The following is a 20,000-nucleotide window of genomic DNA, read 5'->3' as shown; positions in this document are numbered from 1 at the left end:
CACTTCTTTAAAACACACTTCCACGCATACATTTTGTCTGCCACTTCGCTTTCTGGGGGTCAGTGGTGGGAAGTCTCATAGCTCAGTGCACAGACAGGAGTTTCCTCTCTGAGTGAGAGAGAGGCCATTCTGAGGAAGCGAAACACACACACACACACACACACACTCTCTCTGTCTTTCTCTCTCTCTCACACACACACACACACATCATGTGATTCAGGCTGCTAGCTAGTCTGAAAAGTCTGCACGAGCATGTTTTTCATGTCTAAACAATGTCCACATTTGTTTTGGTAATAATCAGTGAAATCGGAGGACATTTATGTTCTGGTTGAAGTGTGTGTTTCATATCAAACTGGAGCTAGTGTGATAATGCGTCAGGCTTCACCATGGGAGACGGGAGGTGCAGAGGTTATGGAAGGCGTCATGGGGGAGCAGAGGTTATGGAAGGCGTCATGGGGCAGCAGAGGTTATGGAAGGCGGCATGGGGCAGTAATGGTTATGGAAGGCGGCATGGGGCAGTAATGGTTATGGAAGGCGGCATGGGGCAGTAATGGTTATGGAAGGCAGCATGGGGCAGTAATGGTTATGGAAGGCGGCATGGGGCAGTAATGGTTATGAAAGGCAGCATGGTGCAGCAAAGTGAATGTGCTGAGCGAGGGGGCAGCGGAGGCCAGGGCAGAACAGAGGAATTTAGTGTTCAACAAAGAAAACCCCAAAAAACACAAACACACACACAGCACCGACTTATTTATCTGCCCAATCTGTGGGACAATTTCTTCTCTCTCTTTTCTCTCTCTCTCCCCCACCTTTCTGTCCCTGTCTCTTTCTCTCATTCTCCCACTCACTCTCTCTCTCTCTCTCTCTCTCTCTCTCTCTCTCTCTCTTCTCCACCTCTCTGGCCCTGTCTCTTTCTCTCATTCTCCCACTCACTCTCTCTCTTTAAATCTCTGCAGAGCGTTTAACTTCTTATTACTCTGTCAGGAGGGTATGTATGCATTTTTGTTGGCTCAGTACAGTAAGCGTAACACTTTTAGTGTCTTGTCTCGTGTTTCACGACGGCTGGCCTGGACAGGCACCAGACCGCTGCCACTGTGAACATAAAGTCATCCTATAAACAGCCGGCTTACAGGAACTTTTATTCCAGCCTCAGGAACACACTCGGAGAAGGGAGAGTGTTAGAGAGAGAAGGAGAGAGAAAGAGAGAGGGAGAGAGAGAGAGAGAGAGAGAGAGAGAGAGAGAGAAAAGAGAGAGAAGAAATTGTCCCACAGATTGGGTAGATAAATAATATCGGTGCTCTGTTTTTCGGGGTTTACTTTGTTACCAACAGTGTGTTCTCTACGGCAGTGCTTTGTGACTGGTGTACCAGACTACAAAAACATCTGCAGCGTGTCCCATGATGACCAGCAGGGAAAGCGGACCAATGGGGAAAGGGGGTTGGAATGCCCGACCGCTCTGGGAAAACTCCTGGCCTAAACGCTGCAGCGATAAGATGATGACAGGAGGCTTTTGTCACTCATGGATTAGCTGTGCTACCACTCCCTGGTACTGGGAGTCAGACAATTCCTTCCCAAATGCTGAGTGTGCTCTTTCTCTCTCTCTCTCCTCTCTCTGTCTCTCTTTCTCACTTTTTCTGAGAGTTTTATCAAGTTTTATCAGTTTAAGATCAAGCTCTCCCAACTTCTAATAAGTCTGTTTACAGTTGTTTTCAATCGCTAACAAGTGCTTACCCATACTTCAGATACTTTTTCTAAACTCTTACTCTTACTATTGTGGGATGTTGTGTGTTAACATTCGTAAATACTGCAAAAACAATCCATAATTTTGTTGGGAGGTATAGCTTGTCTGTTAAGAAAATGTAAGCGTTGTGGAAATGTGTTCACTGACTGCATATCGTGTGAAAACGACATGAAATGTGTGAATGGTATGGCCAAAAAAGACCGATACTGTGCTAATTGTATTTAGAGTTTTGAAAATGTGACAACTGGTTGGACAAACGCATGTTAGCGACTGAAAAAAACTGTATCCAAGGCGATGCACCTGAGATAAAACCATTTGGTAGCAGAAGCAGGCTTTTATACTGTATCTAAGGCTTGGAATATTGTGTTTGCTATTGTGTGATGTTGTGTGTTAACATTTGTAAATACTACAAAAACAATCCATAGTTTGAGAAGAAGTAGAAAACAACATGAAATGTGTGAATGGTATGGCCACAAAAGACCGATGCTGTGCTAATTGTGTTTAGAGTTTTGAAAATGTGACAACTGGTTAGACAAATGCTTGTTAGTGACTGAAAAAACTGTAATCACGCTATGAGGTTGAGTGTTTGTTCTGACATCCACTGGATTATTTCACATCATTCCAGCTGTCTTTTATAGGATTGCCAAGTGTATTGACCAATCCTTCCTCTAATTCCATTTCCCAAGATTTTTAGTGGAGATGGAGTCTATAAGGGACTAGCATAGATCCTTTGTTCTACCGTGGATGTCAAACAGGCCCTACACTGCTTTGGTCCAAGCAACTCCACATTGAATAAGTGTCATGTCGCTCCAGACCTCTACTTAACATCTGGCAGAGGATCTACTCAACATTTTCACATGTACGGACACATGTGCTGCATCCTGGAACAATGTTTTTATGCATTTCTTGTGCGTTTCTCACAAAGGTGCAGGCAGTGCAGCTTGCATGGTGTCATAACGCCTATTATGTTAACAGTAATGACCGACTGTAAACTCCTCTTAGGTATGAACGGGAGATACACGCATGTCAGTAAAGACATGAGAGGCTGGAGGCCAGGGGTGGAGCGGGACACTAAATATTATTACCCTGAGATGTCAAGCTACAGCGGCCTCCTCCCAACAGGGGGCAGTGGGTGTTGATGGGAGCGTGACCCGACTTGACCTGAATCCTATTTTGAGGGGGGATCCGGGGGGGCAGCTGCTTAAAACAGGTAGTGGCTATTTATTTCAAATCTTCAGCAGTCTGGACCCATCTCATATGTAACGTATCTCATAAATGCATGTCAGGTCATGGTGGTCGTTACCATGTTATTACCAAGGCAGTGGGGGGGGGGGGGGGGGGGGGGGGCAGTGAGAGGGAGGGGCTGCAATGGCACAGTTCAGGCTGCTGGAGGGTGCAGAAAAGAATTCATACGGACAGCGATATCAAGCCCTCTTTAAGCTCACAGTAAACAGCCTCGCTTTAAAACCCTACCGGCCGACTGGGAACTCTCCTAATTCTCCCGGTTACCACTCCACTATTACAGGATAGACAATGCTTGACGATGAGGTGAAAGCAGAGGGCTCGGAAGAGAAATACAGAACTGAGACGGACACAAGGCTGTGTCAGGTGGTCTGTGAATCAAATGACCGACTGAGTGACTACATAGTGTTCTATTCAAGTCAGGGGAGAATTTCAAATGTCTTTAATGAGGATATGTCACACACTCTCAACCAACCAATTCCTATCCCTTTCTCTCTCTCTCTCTCTCCCAGGCACACACACACACTCACGTGCATACACACATTCTCACACAAACACACATTTTCACACCAACACACACTTATACATACATACAGGGGTGAATGGCTAAAACACAAAATCCCCTAGATCCCAGGGTTTCCCACAAGTATGGGGATTATGAAGTGTCCACATGAGCACTGCGGCTTGGAAAGAACATTCTTGGAATGGAACTCAAATGTGTGTGTGAATTTGTATGAGTATCCTTGTAAGTGTGTGTGTGTGTGTTTGTGTGTGTGTGTGTGTGTGTGTGTGTGTGTGTGTGTGTGTGTGTGTGTGTGTGTGTGTGAGAGACAGAGAGAGAAATAGAGAGAGAGAGAGAGAGAGAGAGAGGACAGAGAAAGTGTATAAGTGGATGTGTGAGAAACTCAGAGGAAAAGAGAGGGAGAGAGTGTGAGTACTATATGTTTGTGTGTTTGAGTGTGAGGGAGAGTGGGAGTCCACAGAGTGAGCACAGTCAGGAAAAAATGCAGCAACACCGACTTGTAAGGACTTTATATTTACACGGGGGATTCGCAATAATAACACTTTCAAAATTGCTCGCTATGGAGAGCTGTGCGTAATAGTAAATGAATTTCTGCAGCGAAATACATCAGCGCTGTGCCGCCACGCATATCTCTGGCATCATTAGCGCGTCGTTAGCAAGACCTCGGCCATGATGTCACCCATTCGTTTACACAGTCTGACACAAGTTTATCTCAAGACAGTGTGCGCGCGCACTTGGGAGAGACAGAGGCCTACTTGTTCTTCCCCAAACCCAGAGTGGGAATCTATCAACAACAGACCACATCTGTACAAATCCAGCCTCAGTCGTAAGTCATTTAACACATATAACCTGGACCGCCACCAGAACATATATTAGTTTTAGAAGTTCTGACCCGCACCACAGGGCCTTTTTTGCTTTTGCAACAGCGATGGGGCGCCTCACGGAATGTCATAACAACAGGGCTACCTAGGACGCTCACAGAGAAAAGGTCACATAGTTACAAAAGGGATAAACAGATATTGGATTTGGCCGCTGTTCATGCCAAAAGCGGTCGCCACAGGACTCTTCTTTTGACAAAACAAATTGCTGCCTCTATTTTTTCTAACTTAAAATAGTTGAGTGAGGTAGAGTAATTCAGCACTTTTCTCTTAGACTTCAAAAGCGCCATTTCGACATCTCTTTGAAGTCAGGCGGGTTTGGGGGGAAATAATGCAAAAGCTAAGTGATCAAAGCTAAAGATCTATGCTCAGTGGGAACAAACTTCACTCTTTGAAGTGAGTTCAACTGTTTACTTATTTCTGATTCTTTGGCTTGGGGTCTGAATACACAATATCAAACAACACAAAAAATCTACACGCATGTCCTCAGAGGACTTACTTGCCCCTCACAGCCAATTTTGCAGTGAACTAGCATTCTCATTGACCCTTCTGCAGTGAACTAGCATTCTCATTGGCTCTTCTGCAGTGAACTAGCATTCTCACTGGCTCTGAATAGAGAGAGTTGATTGTCTGCGTTTGTGAGATAAAGGGCTAAACATAAGATAGCTCAGCTGATTTGTAAAAAACATTCAGCTTCACTAGGCCTGAAACACACCATGGCAAATAATCTATCGCAGACAAATAACCCTCTAGACTCCCATGGTGTTATCCAAAAGATAGGCTAGCAGTCTTGGCTAAGTAAGGTGTATCTGGCCACAAAGTGGAGAAGTCCTGCTAAATCCTACATGCCATTTGCTCTGTAGAATGATTCATGATGACTTTGCACAAATGCCTCTTATGTAAGCATGAAACATTGCGTTTAAACTCTTTTAAACTTCTTTGACTCAAAGACAGGTATCTTATAACAATATCTATCTATCTATCTATCTATCTATCTATCTATCTATCTATCTATCAATATTATTGGCATGTATTGACAGCCACAATGGCAAAGGGATATCAAAACTCAATTGCAACGTTGTATTTGAAAATGTGCAACACAAATTACAGATCTTATCCATTTCATGTTCACTAAATGTGTAAAAAATGTACATATCAACCTCTACCTACTCATCAACTTGTAATACCACAGAACATTACATACTCAAGTCTAAACTCCATGGACTCCATTTTCCAGTACAAAGTATGACCAGTGTTGCCACTGATTACTGATTACTCCTTTAAAAAGTAACTTAGTTACTTTACTGATTACTTGATTTTAAAAGTAACTAAGTTAGATTACAAGTTACTTTATTAGTTACTTTCAGCAGCTGCTGACAACACCCCCACTGCCTCAACATAAAAATGATAACCGGTTTTGCCAATACTCACTATACTGGAAGTGCATTTTAACAGTAATGTCAACAATGTATAGCAGACATCCCAACCTAACCTACTTAGATCCTGAAATTCAGATGTTTGTTCAATAATATCTAGTCAGTACACCAAATAAGGAAGGCCTATTGATAGAAATTGTGATAGTAAAATATGTAGATTTTGGTAGTTTGGCCTTTTCATGTAGCCTTGGCAACTAGCCATCTAGTATAGGCCTGAGTAATATGCAAATGAAATTACACTTGTTAAACTCACCTCATCAAGTCTTTTGCAATCATTTAACCCGCCGTGAGCAATGAAGTCACTGTTACAAACAGTGTGCAAGACTATCATTATGTTTTACTCTTATGAGACAATTGGGTACACTTTTGTGTAGTCTGATGTGAAATGGGTCTTAAATGTTCCTTTTTGAGGGGCACTGACTCTGCCATGACGCTCCTGTTTCTAGATACACTGACTGAACTGATTAATTAAGTTCGGGAGAAAAGAGATAAAAGCCCACCTACACTGAAAACTGATTGGTTGATTTAGCAAAATAGACCAGGATGCTCTCTGTCTTGGATGAGCTTCAGGCACACACTCACCACTCCTCTCTCCCCCTCTCCGTAATGTGTGCGCGTTAAAGGGACACCAGGCAAGCCTGATGCCTTTTCTCTATGAAACTCCCCCTCGCTCGGTCTGAAGCTATTTTCCTTTCCTTTACATTTTCCGTCAAGGGTTTTCGCTGCTTCTTCGCCGGCTCTGCCATTATACACACGTTTGCCAACAATCGCTAGCGTTTCGTTAGCCTGCCTCTGTGCTGTGGATGCAGGATGTAAACTGATCCTGCTTCGGTCGGCGGGTACGATACACTGAACTTGCAAGCGGGATATTCTTCCTACAGGCATTAGGGGCGGGCGAGAGAGTCTTCATTCGCCCTGTAATGAGTCATTTAACCATATACCGACTTACGAAGATGAGTAATTAACACGAAAATGCTGCCTGGTGTCCCTTTAAACTCAGATGCACACGCGATTTGAAGTCCGGCCTGGCTTGCGTGCTCTTGTTCGCTCTAGGTTCCGGAAGATTTTATGTCATTTGCGGGCGTCAGGAAGCCACTATCAATAGCCTATGTGGGAGACTCCCAAAACTTCGGGAGACTTGGGATGTCTAGCTAGACAGCACTGTCGCCAGCACAGAATGTAGCTTAATGTTGCCATGTTTAGCTGACACAAACTCAAAATAATGACTGTATAGATAAAATGTGCATGTGTGTCGCTGCGTGGTTTTACACGTGAGTTGTCCTCATGCTGAAAACTTGAGCATAGCCTACATGACGTTAATCCCCGAGAAAAGAAGAAAGCAAAGAATATATCTTTTTACTAAGGAAAATGACAAAAATAGTAACGCACAGTGACTTAGATAAGTAACTTTAATCTGATTACTGGTTTGTAACTAGTAGCGTGTTAGATTACTCGTTACCGAAAAAAGTGGTCAAAATAGACTAACGCGTTACTGGCATCACTGATGAAGACGGACCATAATCACAGCTCTCAAACAACACACTGCTGGTGACGACGAAAGCCCTGAAATTGGTAAATATGACATGGAAATGTTAGAAGTGAACATGCATGTGAGCTGGACTGCTATCTATAGGAAGCTAACACATATGTGCAGCATGTTTGTGTAGCATGTAGATGAAGCATAGTGGAGAGAGAGGCCTATAGGGAGCGTCAGTCCACTGAGGAAAAGGTCAAGGAGCCTTTGAAGGAAAACTCTCTGAGATCAAAGTCATCCCCCTGGAGCTCTCTTGCTCTTTCTCTCTTTTTTCTTTCTCTCATTTTTGTCTCTCTGTCACCATTCCCTTCCCCCACTCCTTCTGATTCCTCTAAAAAACCATAGGCATTGGCCTAAATATGGTCCCCTGTTCTCAAGTGTTGCATCCATTCCAAATCTCAAAGCTTGTGAGCGAAACAATGACACAACTTAACACAGACACTAGAACACATAGAGGCCCACATATCCAGACAACAACCTAGTTTCACATGGGCATTTTGGGGGCAGCCGTGGCCCGCTGGTTAGCACTCTGGACTTGTAACCGGAAGGTTGCCGGTTCAAGCCCTGACCAGTGGGCCGCGGCTGAAGTGCCCTTGAGCAAGGCACCTAACCCCTCACTGCTCCCCGAGCGCCGCCATTGTAGCAGGCAGCTCACTGCACCGGGATTAGTGTGTGCTTCACCTCACTGTGTGCTGTTTGTGTTTCACTAATTCACCAATTGGGTTAAATGCAGAGACCAAATTTCCCTCACGGGATCAAAAAAGTATATATACTTATACTTATTCTTATTTTTGTTCAGCATCCACATTGGTCTTAAAAGAAAACAAACCTTCAGCATACTTGTACACCTGTATACTATGTATCTTGAACACAGCACTGAAGCATTGATTTTGAATTTCTCTGCTTTTGTAACCTTAGGGGGATAACTCTCCAGTTTCCCGGTCAGTATGACACAAGAAGTAACTCAGTAATCCTCATATCTGGCTTTCCTCCCTTTATCCTTGCTAATGTCAAGACACAGGAACAATTGGCTGGCAAATCGGATTGACAAGGACGGGAAAGGTTTCCCTGGCAACTGCAAATGTAAAGATGCGACCACTTGGGCAGGGGGGCCAAATGCAGCAATTGTTGTCCAATTACAGCTCTCTGGTGAGGCAGTGAGAACAAACATCCCATTGAGAATGACATTCAGGCTAATTCAAAACAACACAATGATCAGCGAGACAACAGCGAACTACGAATTATGACCCACAAGATATTTCAAAGCCAGTTTGATTTTCATGATCATATGTTTAGTTGAATACAGATCCTCTTCCACCTGATGGATGGTGTGCTACAGGGGACTGGGTGTCTCTAAGGAGTTTCTATGGAGTGGTGACCTGAAAGGACCTGCCTGCAAGAAGCTTACTGAAGCCCTCTGCAGTGGGATACTGCAGCAGGCTTAAGATGTGCTGTCAAATGAAAATGGGGAAGAGAGAGGAGGAGAGGAGATGAGAGAGAAAGAGAGACAGTGAAAAAGAGAGGAGGTGAAGAGAGGAGAGGGAGAGAGAAAAAGCAAGAAAGCAGATGAGGAAAGAGCAAAGACAGTGAGGAGAAATGAGAGAAAGGAGGGAGGGTTGTGGAGTAGAAAGACAAGAGTAGAAAGAATTGGAGTGGAGGAGAAAGACATAATATCTGTCTCTGTTGTAAAAAAACATATACAGTGTTATTTAATCTGTTTAAGCTACTTACAATTAATATAGTTTGCTGTAAAGCAAACACCCCCCCCCCACACACACACACACACACACGCACACACTAAATCCACACAATGTCCTCTCACTCGCCCCAAAGCAATCATGCCACTGCCTCTAAATGAGCAGGATCAGGCCTGGCCAGGCGTGGGTCAATGCCCCTCATAATGGGGAACCTGAGAGGGACAAAAGCTATTTGTGGAGAGCTGTCATGCCGCCGCCTTTCTGATATTTGCTTGGGTGCAGCGTCTGGGAAGTGAGCACATTGTCTCCACAGGGCCAGCATATGGAACAAGCAGAGACACACACAGCACTGCCTCTTTCTCTAAACACTGCCCTGCATCGCTGTTTGTTTACAGTGGCAGTAGAGGGGTAGGGGGCTAGATAATGGACCATTCTCTCCCTGTGAAACCCATCAAGTGATAAAAATGAACAGCAGTTAACGACATCTGATCGTTGCCATTTTTGTGTATGCCAGCAGGCCTTTATGGGTGCCCCTTGATCATGGGGCCACTTCAAAACGGTGTCGAAATCTAATATCAGCTCGAAGTTCAAGCCCAATCAGTTTCGTAAGCCTATATCCCCCATCTGCCTCCCTCTCTCTCCCTGTCAGTCGGCTGATAATGACTAAATGGCATTACCACATCCCTACATCGCTGCCCTAACTCCCATCCCACCCACCCACCCTCTAGCCCAAATTGGAGTTGACAGAGAACACCTTTAAGTGTGCCAACTGGCCCCCGGGAGCCTCGGGGCTCAGGATTCTAATCTGTTATCATTTGCCACTTATCCATCGTGCCAATTAAGCAGTCCCCTTTTACCGAGGCCTGTCCTCATGATGAATCAAGCCATCAGAGGGAGGGAGGAGAGAGAGAGAGAGAGAGAGAGAGGAAATGAGAGTGAGACTACACCTTGAAGGGATAAGGCTGAGCAAATGTCCCACACAAATGAAGAGAAAATTCTTCTTAAAGAAAAAAGTCTACATAGAGTACATCATACTTTTACAGTAAATGAACTCGGTTGCTAAACAGATATATGTGTCAGGAAAACCACATGGGTGTATTCAATAAGGAACACGTTCTAGTAAAATCTGTAATGGCTACTACAGTCAGTAACACCTGTTGCAGATGCACAAATTTAACTTGGTTTAGTATGTCACCCTAAGGCGGCATTATATTTGCTGCTAACGATGCATGCAGTATCATGTGTTTTGGCCGTGAATGCTGCAGCAAGTACTGTATGTTAACAGGATGCTGCAGATCACATACATGTGTGCTTGGTCTATCAGCAAGTAAATTGATAGCCTTAGTCTGACTGGTTTGACTGGTTTGTAGTGTTTTAACAAGGCCGTTTAGGTCTCCTTAAGGAACAATACATTGTTCCTGACTCCCCGATGTGACAGGTGGGAAATGATTTGTCTCAAAAAACAATTCAATAGCAACTAAATGACAAGAAGCTGTTCCTAAAATTGCTCCAAACCAACAGACTATTGATCCGACAGGCAAGCTTTTAAAAGACAGCAGCTACATTTCCTCTGTGGTTTCTACTCTGTCTGAGCAAACAACACGATTGCCATTCGTCTGGCAGACGATGAGAAAGAATGGCAGCACGAAAAGTCAGAGAAAGAGGCTCCATCAGGTGAGCATACAAGTCATTGGCTGTGTAATAAGATTCAGCCGAAGGGTAGCTACATTTTTATTGACAGGAAATCTACCTAAAGTCAATATTCAACACAACATAAACAGCATTTAATCAGCGAGCAGCATTCAGCTTTCAACAATAAAAAAGCGTCTCTCATATGCATTCTGACTTTATACTGATGCATTTCTAAGGATTTCCAGAGGCGTCTATGTGAGAGACATGGTGATGGTGACCTGTTGTATTAACTGGACGTCTACGTAAAATCAACAGTCAACATAACATAATCGTATGCAATCCACAAGTAATACCCAGGTGTCTAAGAGGGGAATAATAAAATAGTCTACTCTGTTTGCATTCTGACTTAGTGGTGCATTTCAAAAAATTTCCAGAGGTGTCTATGTGAGAAGCACAATGGTGACAGTGAGGTTGCTTATTATCTGAGGTTGCATAGGAGAGGAGGAGGAGGGCAGCTTCTATTTTCCAGCGTGACACAAGCACAGCAGAAGAGCCCTTGTTAGGGTGTCAGCAAGTCAAAACCCATTACCAGCCCCCGATGAGCCACGACACTTGGCTTTCTCCTCCATCACATAATCATGCTATCAGTGTCAGTACCACTGTGTGTAAAAGCCTAATATATTGGATGTTTACTAAGTAGATCATTTTCATTGAGCCACTTAAATATATATAAATAAATAACTAGTAGTTATTTATATAACTACCGGTAATAGTTATATAAATAATTATATGCTCTCTTACAAACATAGATCCCTTTTCACACTTCGGACTTCAACACTGACCAAAAGCACATTCTGTAGGGAGGTGTTTGCCCCAATGGCCGTGTTTCGCCGGTCTACTAAACCCTATGCCTGTGTTCCATGACATCAGCTCCAAATGGCACTAGCATGGAACATGGAAAACTTCGTCACAAAGGACAGAAATAATTGCTGTAAGTATGAAACACTCCAAATCAATTTACGGTATTGTGGCAACCATGAGACTTTCACAGCTGTGGCTTTTAGCTGAAACCACAAATGGTCCCCCCCCCCCCATAGTTTTTCCATGTAAAAACAAATATACCTAGAATGATATCTGATGATAGCATTAATACAGTAGTCTTCCAAGGGTCCTTTTTCCTGTTTGATCAGCTGGGAACACAATACCTGAAATACTTTAATATCACAGGATCAGTACAAAACAGTGAAAGGCACCCAGTCTAACACCACACAGAAATGAGTTTAAGTTTAGGAGATGCATTACACATACAGAAGTAGGACACGACTTTAAATTTAGCCGTACCACTTTGAGAGGAGACAATTTCATGCACCCCATTTTCAAAGGGTTCTATACCCTGCACAGAGCAGGACTTTCCCATATCCGAATAAACGCACACCAGTCACATGTCTGCATGGTATCATGTTGCCCACTGACAATAGGTGCTGTAAGGATCATGGAACATTTTCATTTAATTTCAATAATAAATGTCCGTCAGAGAAGACCTAATTGAATTACCTTAGGCACTGTTAAAACCTTGCCTGCTGTAGCCATGCAACCAGGAAATGACTTCTATGTCATATAGTCAACCATAAAAGCACCACACAGCGGTATTCCGTATCAGATAGCATGATGTTTGCAGATCATCTCTGTATTGCAATAAATATAAACATTACATTTAATTGCTCTGTTATGCATCTTGCAACAGTGGGTCAGACTCAGGTCAGACTCAAGCACAGTGAACTGACACTGCCCCCCCCCCAATCCCCCCCCCCCCACCACCTCTAAAGTAACGAGTAACGTGGGACATGCAGAGGGGCCTTTGCACGCTAAACACTAAACGTCAGCGATGCCTGCCTCCCATCCTCTCCTCCTCCGATCAGTCTGTGAGCGCCGGCTTGTTTTTCCTGGCTCTGCTCCAGGGGCTGGAATACCAGGGCTCCTCAGCAGGAATGGGACACACACACACACACACACACACACTCACACACACTCACACACACACACACACACACACACACACACACACACACACACACACACACACACACACACACACACACACACACACACACTCACACACACACACACACTCGTACACAGACCTGGAAACGCCTGGGTCAGTGGACGGACGGCCTCCACAATTAGTCGTGGAATTCCCAGTTCCGCTGACCCGGGGTCTGCTATCAGCCCATGCTGTCATATGATAGGCTGTGCTTTTCACACATGACAGACGACGGTGGTTAGGGGATCATTCGTTTGCCTCACCCTGTTTTCTTGTTGCTCTTCTTCTACTGTAATTACAGTAATACTGATACTAATACTAAGACTATTGGATAACTTGAACACTGAACACTAGAATATCATTCAAAAACAAATGTTCTTCATGGTGCATAGCTCTTAAAGAAATTGTAAGAAATTGCAATTGTATGAGTGCTGTATTGTTATGGGTTATATTTTGTAGTTGCCCAGATGAAAGGTATGTGCTCTTTGAATGTATTGTACAGCGCATGTGGACTGATTGTGACATGTGACATGTGACCGATATTTATTAACTGAAGACGAATTCACTCCTCGTCCTTCACTCAGGCCTTGGTAGCCCTCTAAGTGGCATATCCTGTTTACACTTTCTGGATTTGAATAAATGGTGGAGACAGCTACGTGCACTTGTTATCTAAGTATTCAAGAGCTTGTTGCACAAGAGTTAAATTGCAAATAGATATTTCCTCTATCTCTTCCTCTCTCTCTTTCTCTATCTCTCTCTTCTCCTCTCTTTTCTCTCTCTAGCCTTTCTTCTCTGTCTCTCTCAGCCTGAGGACTTAATGGTGGCAACTTGTGCAGAATGAGGTGGGGGTTCATAGGGCGTAGCCACCCTACAACCACCTCTCTGCCATTTACTCTTTGGCCCTGAAGGTGAGTGTGTGTGTGTGTGTGTGTGCAAGACACAGAGAGAGAGAGAGAGAGAGAGAGAGAGAGAGTGTGTGTGTGTGTGTGTGAGAGAGAGAGGCGGGGGGTGTCTGTGTTTAAAAAAAAGAGCTGTCAGAATGGCTTAGCATTTGTGTGAAAGTGTAGCCTCCCCAGGCTAAGAGTCCACTGGGACCACACAGATAACAATTGAATTTACATGGGCTTATGGGCCATTAGCAGAGAAACCCACTAGCAAGATGGCAAATCTCTCCCCATTCCAAATTACATAGCTTTCATTAAAACAAAAGACCTTGGATTTGGCTTTTTAGAAAGGGCACATGGCGAAAATTAGCCCTTTAGTGACAGCGTGGCTTAACGTGATTTAGCACAGTGGCCGGGACCAGAATAAATGTTGGCTGACGACTGGGTGCGAATCTGCAGCTACCCACTGGAAACCACAGCCTCTGCCCTCCTGGACTAGTGGACACATTGACATGAATCACAGTCCTGTGGGGCTAGTATGATCACACTGTGTACAGCACGTGATCAAAATCACAGTACATCTGAAATATGTTTACATATTTATTTGTATACGTACAGGTAGGAAGCAGGATCTGTCAAATAAGATCTCTGCTTGACTGAACAGTATGATTCATGACATTTATTCAGCCATTCTGCAAGCCTTAAACATCATTTATAGCCTGGGAGATATAGTCGCTCCTTCAGCCTCATCTTACTCATTTATAATAACAGTGTTTTCTTTCAAAACCAGGACAGGGATATCAAGCTACTGTTTGTTTTAAGATGCCAAAATCAGCTGAGCTGGAACACATGGGAGGTGATGTCCTTCTAGTGTCTTACTGTCTTTCTCCTGACTTTCACCACACAAGTATTTACAGTGGAAATAGTGTACAGTACTATAGCAGTGTAGTAACATGAAGACATAATAGATGGGTAGTGAAAGCTTTCATGTAACATGCAGGTCAAGCACGAAAAGTGCATAAGCCCTCAAACAGACATGCCAGCATCAACAAAGTAAATGAACCAATAACATATTGATTGTACACAGTATCCAGGGGCCAATTTGACATGTAAAATCCATTTCGACACGAGCATTCACACTTCAGTCAGCCAATTACCTGACACGTGCACAAACAGCGATGCCTCCACCACGTCCAGAACCACTGAAGTGGACATGATTGGTTTCATGGGATTGTGTTCATGTACAACACATCAATTCTAAATTGCATGATTTCACAAGGCCTGTCTATCCCATTCCGGTAATCTCTGCTTTTGGCCGAAAAGCCGCTGTATCGCTGAAACATCTGAACCATCTCAAATTAATGAGGGTAATGCCAAGAAGAAACATTGGGTAAGAGCAATCCCTGTGTGCTACTCACTCAGAAGGTTTATCCTTTCCTTATCTGTAATCACTGTGTATGTACATGAATAGGAAATATACTGACTTTAAACCAATCTTACACTGAAGACCTTCATCAGTGGACAAAAGGTACCAAAACAAATGGTCTTAGAGAAGACATTCTGTGATTTAAACCCAAATGTGTGTGAAATTTCCATGTTCAGATAGTTGTGTTCTGGGCAAGAGATAAACAGAACTTTTGTATGTTTGCTAGTACAGTACTTCGTTAGAGTACAAGGGCAATCTAACCTTCTTTGCTCTTTCCAGCTAGCAGTCTTACCAAAGTCTGCCAACAGCATACCTATACAATGAGCACCAGGATCCTTCAATTACCTGCCTATCCAACCAGTATTAATACCTCCAAGCACCTGCCTGTGCCTGGTTTTACTAGGATCTTCCAAACACCTGCTAGCCTGGGAATACTCATACAAACCTTTAGCAAATTTGGGATTTGCTTTTCAGGTCGGTCTGGCACACAAATACAATCGCTAATCTGGCATGGACATGTATTTCTTTGTAATTGAGTAGACAACTGAAACAATTTGGTACGAGTTTAATCCACCAAGTTTCAATTCACTGCTAGTTACGCCTCTGCTGTAAGTCAATTACCCTTTTCCAGACCCACTCTCAATTCTAATTGAGAAGGTCTGTGTGCTTCCCAGGCTAACAACCTGCTGCTTATGCAACAAGTCTTAGCAGGGCCCTCCAACTATTTACCTGGTGCCACCAGGTTCTTTTAGCCACCTGCCAATCTAACCAGTGTTGTCATACCATGGTCCTCATACCTCTCTGGACAGACCTAGTAGATTAGACCTGGTCCTGATCCGCAATATTGTTATACTTTACTTTATCCTTCTCTGTTGGAGTGGTACTTAAGGTCTATCAGGGACAGCTCAGTTCAACTAAACAGATAGACTGGTCTTCCATACAGGATGCCAGCTCAACAAGCCTTCACAATAAACTGAACATTCTGGCACGTTCATCATAATTGTAATTACACAGAGACTTATACAAAAAGTCCAAAAAACTCCCATCATAGTTGAATATTTTGTTGCCACCAAAATCAATCGTTTCATGCCAAGTCGACAGATTTCGAATTATTTACGGTACAAAACAAATGATAATTGAGCTCTTACAATTTTTACACAATGAACATGCATTTACAACAGGCTACCATGTCCTGTAGTTGGCAGCGAAAGTGTAATTGAAACCCAGGAACTATTAGAATTACACCTCAGTTGCACTTTAATTTCTTGGATAGCTAGCATCCTGGCTCTCGGTGTGTCTCTAATTTACGACAGGGCGACATGGCAACCTGTGCGATATTACTTGACGGACACTCCTCGGCGACATGCGACTGTGAGACGTGAATTCACGGAAGAGACGATGAGTGAAAGAACACCCTTTACGCACTTAACTGCTTATTAAGTGCGTTAAAGACCGACTATACTCACATTGGTGGCGAATTGTTAACCACCCGTATAATATTTATGTATTTTCATGATGTAAGGTTGCTTTATGAAAATAAGCTTGTTAGTGCAACAGCAGCTGATAGTGCCACCAACAGTCAATAACCGTGAGAGAGATGACGCTCGGTTAGTAAAATATGGACTAGACTAGAGCAATAGTTACTCATAATATCAGTTATTAGAAATATTACAAAATGTCTAAATTAATTACCTGACTCACTTGTTCTTCAACGAAGTGAAGTTGAGAAAAAACACCTTCGCTTCACTAACCTGAAATGCCTCCCCCGATGACTATCACGTCGTATCTGTTTTCTGACATGGTGCTGTTTTGCCTTTCACTTTTCCGGCTGGCGCTCGATCGCTCGCTTGGAAGGAAGAAGTGCGGGGTCGCATCTGTATAAAAGCGCGGACAGGCCCTCTCGGTAGCCCCGCCTCCCCCTCGTACGCACCATGGATCTATGTTAATAGCCTACCGGTGAGGATTTACACTCTGTCCTAGAAAGCACCACCCTCCCCCTCTAGTCACTATAGCCATAGACTGATAAACACCTGCTGATTGAACTGGTTTCTGTGTATTACCAGCCAAGTAAAATTAATAACATAGACAGCTGTGTGTACTAGGTCCACAGCTAATTCATATATTCTAACCTAATCTGTAAGCAGGCTGCCACTGAAGTAGCCTATCAAATAAAACCCACTTCCAACTATAGCTTTTATATGGACTTAATTTGTCATGCAATTTAATCTAACGTTGTTGCTACGTTATCTATGTAAACTCACAACTCCCTTTCATTTCTTAACACAGTCTTCATTGAATGGAATTAAGCAATTACACCTTATGGTGATCTTTTTAAAGTAGCCCCTTTATAAATGAATTACATTACTAAGCCTACATTAAAGTCTTATAGTAATACGTCTATGCAAAATGCATAATTGTTCCCTTTCATTTCAATTAACCGACCTTAAGTATTTCGGTGCCTGACATTTCTAGGCTATATTTTATGAACTGAGAAGATTGTGCGGTGACGAATAAACAGATTGGTCGGAGAATGTAATAGGCCTAGAGAAACATTTGGAGGTGAAGTCTGCCCTCTTGTGGTGTGTGAGGTTAGTGCGGGGTCAATATATTGGGGTTATGAGGACGTGGACACCTGTACTTAATGCCTTGCCTCTCTTGAGAGCCCCAAGCATCTCCTCACATGAACAGCGCAATTTTCCATTTCAGATGTAAGTAAGAGTTATATTTACATATTTAAATAGGTGTGTAACCTGGCCTGTAACATGCTATTTTCTAATTTAAACATTTCAAAAGGTGTACTGGCTTGGTTTAAGTGTAAATGTCAGCATTCTTTGCCACTGAGCCACACTTCTGTGAGTGCGTGTATACATTATCCATAATGAGCATATTGACCATAATCCAAATCCTGTGTTGATCTCATTTAATCAAATAAGCTACTAAAACTCCACGCTAGCACATCCCCCTGCCCTTTACCGCCCTAAGGGACAGTGCGAGCGCACGTATGGGTGTCCGTGTTCGTCCGTCTCTCTCAGACAAGGGGTACAGTACTTCACCCAGAGACAGATCCGAGAATAGCAGTTGGACAGTGTTGGCGCGTGTGCAAGGCCTCCTCAGCAGTGTCATGATCGCATATTTTCACCGAGGTATGCTTCCCCATTCAGCCAAACGGACACTGATCTTTTAAAGCGTCCATTAGTAAATTATGTGTCAACCAAGCAGACGCCAAACCAAGCGGAAAGCAGGTTTATACCACTAAAAGCCTCAGTTATGTTTATTGGGGTTGTGGCAGGTGTTGAGTTTAATAGGTCTTGGCAGACTCTTTGGTAATAGATATATTTGACCACCAGAGGGTGATGTTGCTTTTTAGTTCGCAAGCAGATGGCATATTGAAGCAGGTCATATGTGAAGGCCTACCCAGGCGTATTTCCCCTCGTATTTGCCTATTGTCATTTTGTATGTGTAAATGGGATTTCTGATAGCATTGGCTAGTTGTTTATGAGAGAACACTTGTCATGATTGACCCTATATTCATGTTTATGGTGATTGATATTTTGGCCCTTGAACCCTATGTGGCTAATAGAGGTACGGAGACCAGTAATAAAATATTATGTGTTTGTATAAGGTGCACATTTGTCCTATTATTTATGCAGTGTGTCTGGACGAGTTTCAGTCCAAACCAGACAGACTTCTGGCCAGACCAGACAACTAGTGTGAACCACACACAAATAATTCACAGCATTCACTTCTCCTGTGATGAAATGTGGCCTCGGCTGTAGTAAAGCGAAGACACAGAGGCCATCCATTCTCTCCATCTCCCCCTATTCCGTGCAAATGTCTTATCTCTCTGGAGATTGACAGGAAATTGCAGTCGCCGTGCTTCTGAATTATCGCCTCAGATAAACCCCCCTGCGCGATCTCATAGCGGAGCCAGGCTGCAAGCGACGTGTCCCGTCCGCGTGGATTTTTATTTACTTCACCTGCGAAATGCTTCATCTTCTTGAAGACAGAGGTTTTAAAAACACTGGAACATCTCGGCTTGGCGCGTCAGGAACCCACCTTGCTGCTTCTTCTCCCGATAATGATCCTCGCACAAACAGCCCTGTCATGGAAATTGGCAGCACGGAGACTCCTCTGACTAGGCCAATAAACTCAAGCCTATGAGTCTCTGTCAGACGAAGTGGAGGACATATGCCCCAGTCGTGCTATCAAGACATTTTCCTCCACATCTTTATGGCAGGTTGAATGGTAACGATTATCACTTGCTTTTAGGAGTGAGAGAGAGTGTGTGTGTGTGTGTGTGTGTGTGTGTGCGCGCATGCTGTGGGGATGGACGCTGCAGAGAGGTTATAAAAAGCGCACATGTGGTCGACAGGGGGAATGTTCTGGAGAAAATAATAGCAGAGCCCCGCGCAAGCCCCGTCTGATGTGGCCTTTCGCTGGGTGCCTATGGAAATGGAATTCGGTCTGTTATGACTGCATTTCTTTGCAGCTAATACCGTTTGTGTGTGTGTGTGAGAGAGAGAGTGTGTGTGTGTATGCGTGTATGTGTGTGTGAGAGAAAGACATAAGTCTCAGTATGTCTGTCTTTTTTGTATGTATGCAAGTGTGTGTGTGTGTGCGTGTGTGTGTGACTGTGGCAGTGTCTCAGGGCCATCAAAAATCCCTGAGCACTCCACTGACAGGCATTATGTGAACTGTCTGTCATGCTGGCAAATTAGCCATTAAGTTAATTATAGCCCCGTTGAAAGTCACATTGTATCTAGCAGCCGGAATACATGTAACAAGACAGCTAGCACAAGGCAGTCAATCTTTAGAAACAAAAGGAAACTGTTTATTATATTCACATGTGGAGCCCATTAGATGTCAGATGGGATTCTGGATTAAAACAGTTGTTGGACAAGCAGATTTTTCAGTATCTCCAGAGGTACGGTTTCAGACAGAGAACAAAGGGGTTTGTGAAAGGGGGGCA

The 20,000-nt window shown here is 43.6% G+C and overlaps 1 protein-coding gene across 1 annotated transcript in view; it reads right to left on the bottom strand.

Moving 5' to 3' along the window:
* mao (monoamine oxidase) overlaps nt 1–16,915 on the bottom strand; it is a 47,007-nt gene extending 30,092 nt beyond the window's left edge. The window contains exon 1 of the mRNA XM_076263320.1: nt 16,783–16,915. Coding sequence (XP_076119435.1) covers nt 16,783–16,831 — 49 coding nt within the window. The 5' untranslated portion in view covers nt 16,832–16,915. The remainder of the gene's footprint in view (nt 1–16,782) is intronic.
* Nucleotides 16,916–20,000: the final 3,085 nt, after the last annotated feature.

The sequence above is a fragment of the Alosa pseudoharengus genome, unplaced genomic scaffold (genome assembly GCF_046254945.1).
Source record: "Alosa pseudoharengus isolate Yale_2024_CS ecotype anadromous, Long Island Sound unplaced genomic scaffold, YU_APseudo_1.1 YU_APseudo_1.1_scf_3, whole genome shotgun sequence".
Taxonomy (NCBI): Eukaryota; Metazoa; Chordata; class Actinopteri; order Clupeiformes; family Clupeidae; genus Alosa; species Alosa pseudoharengus.
Note: the sequence above shows the minus strand (reverse complement) of the source record. Positions and strands in the feature narration are given on the sequence as shown.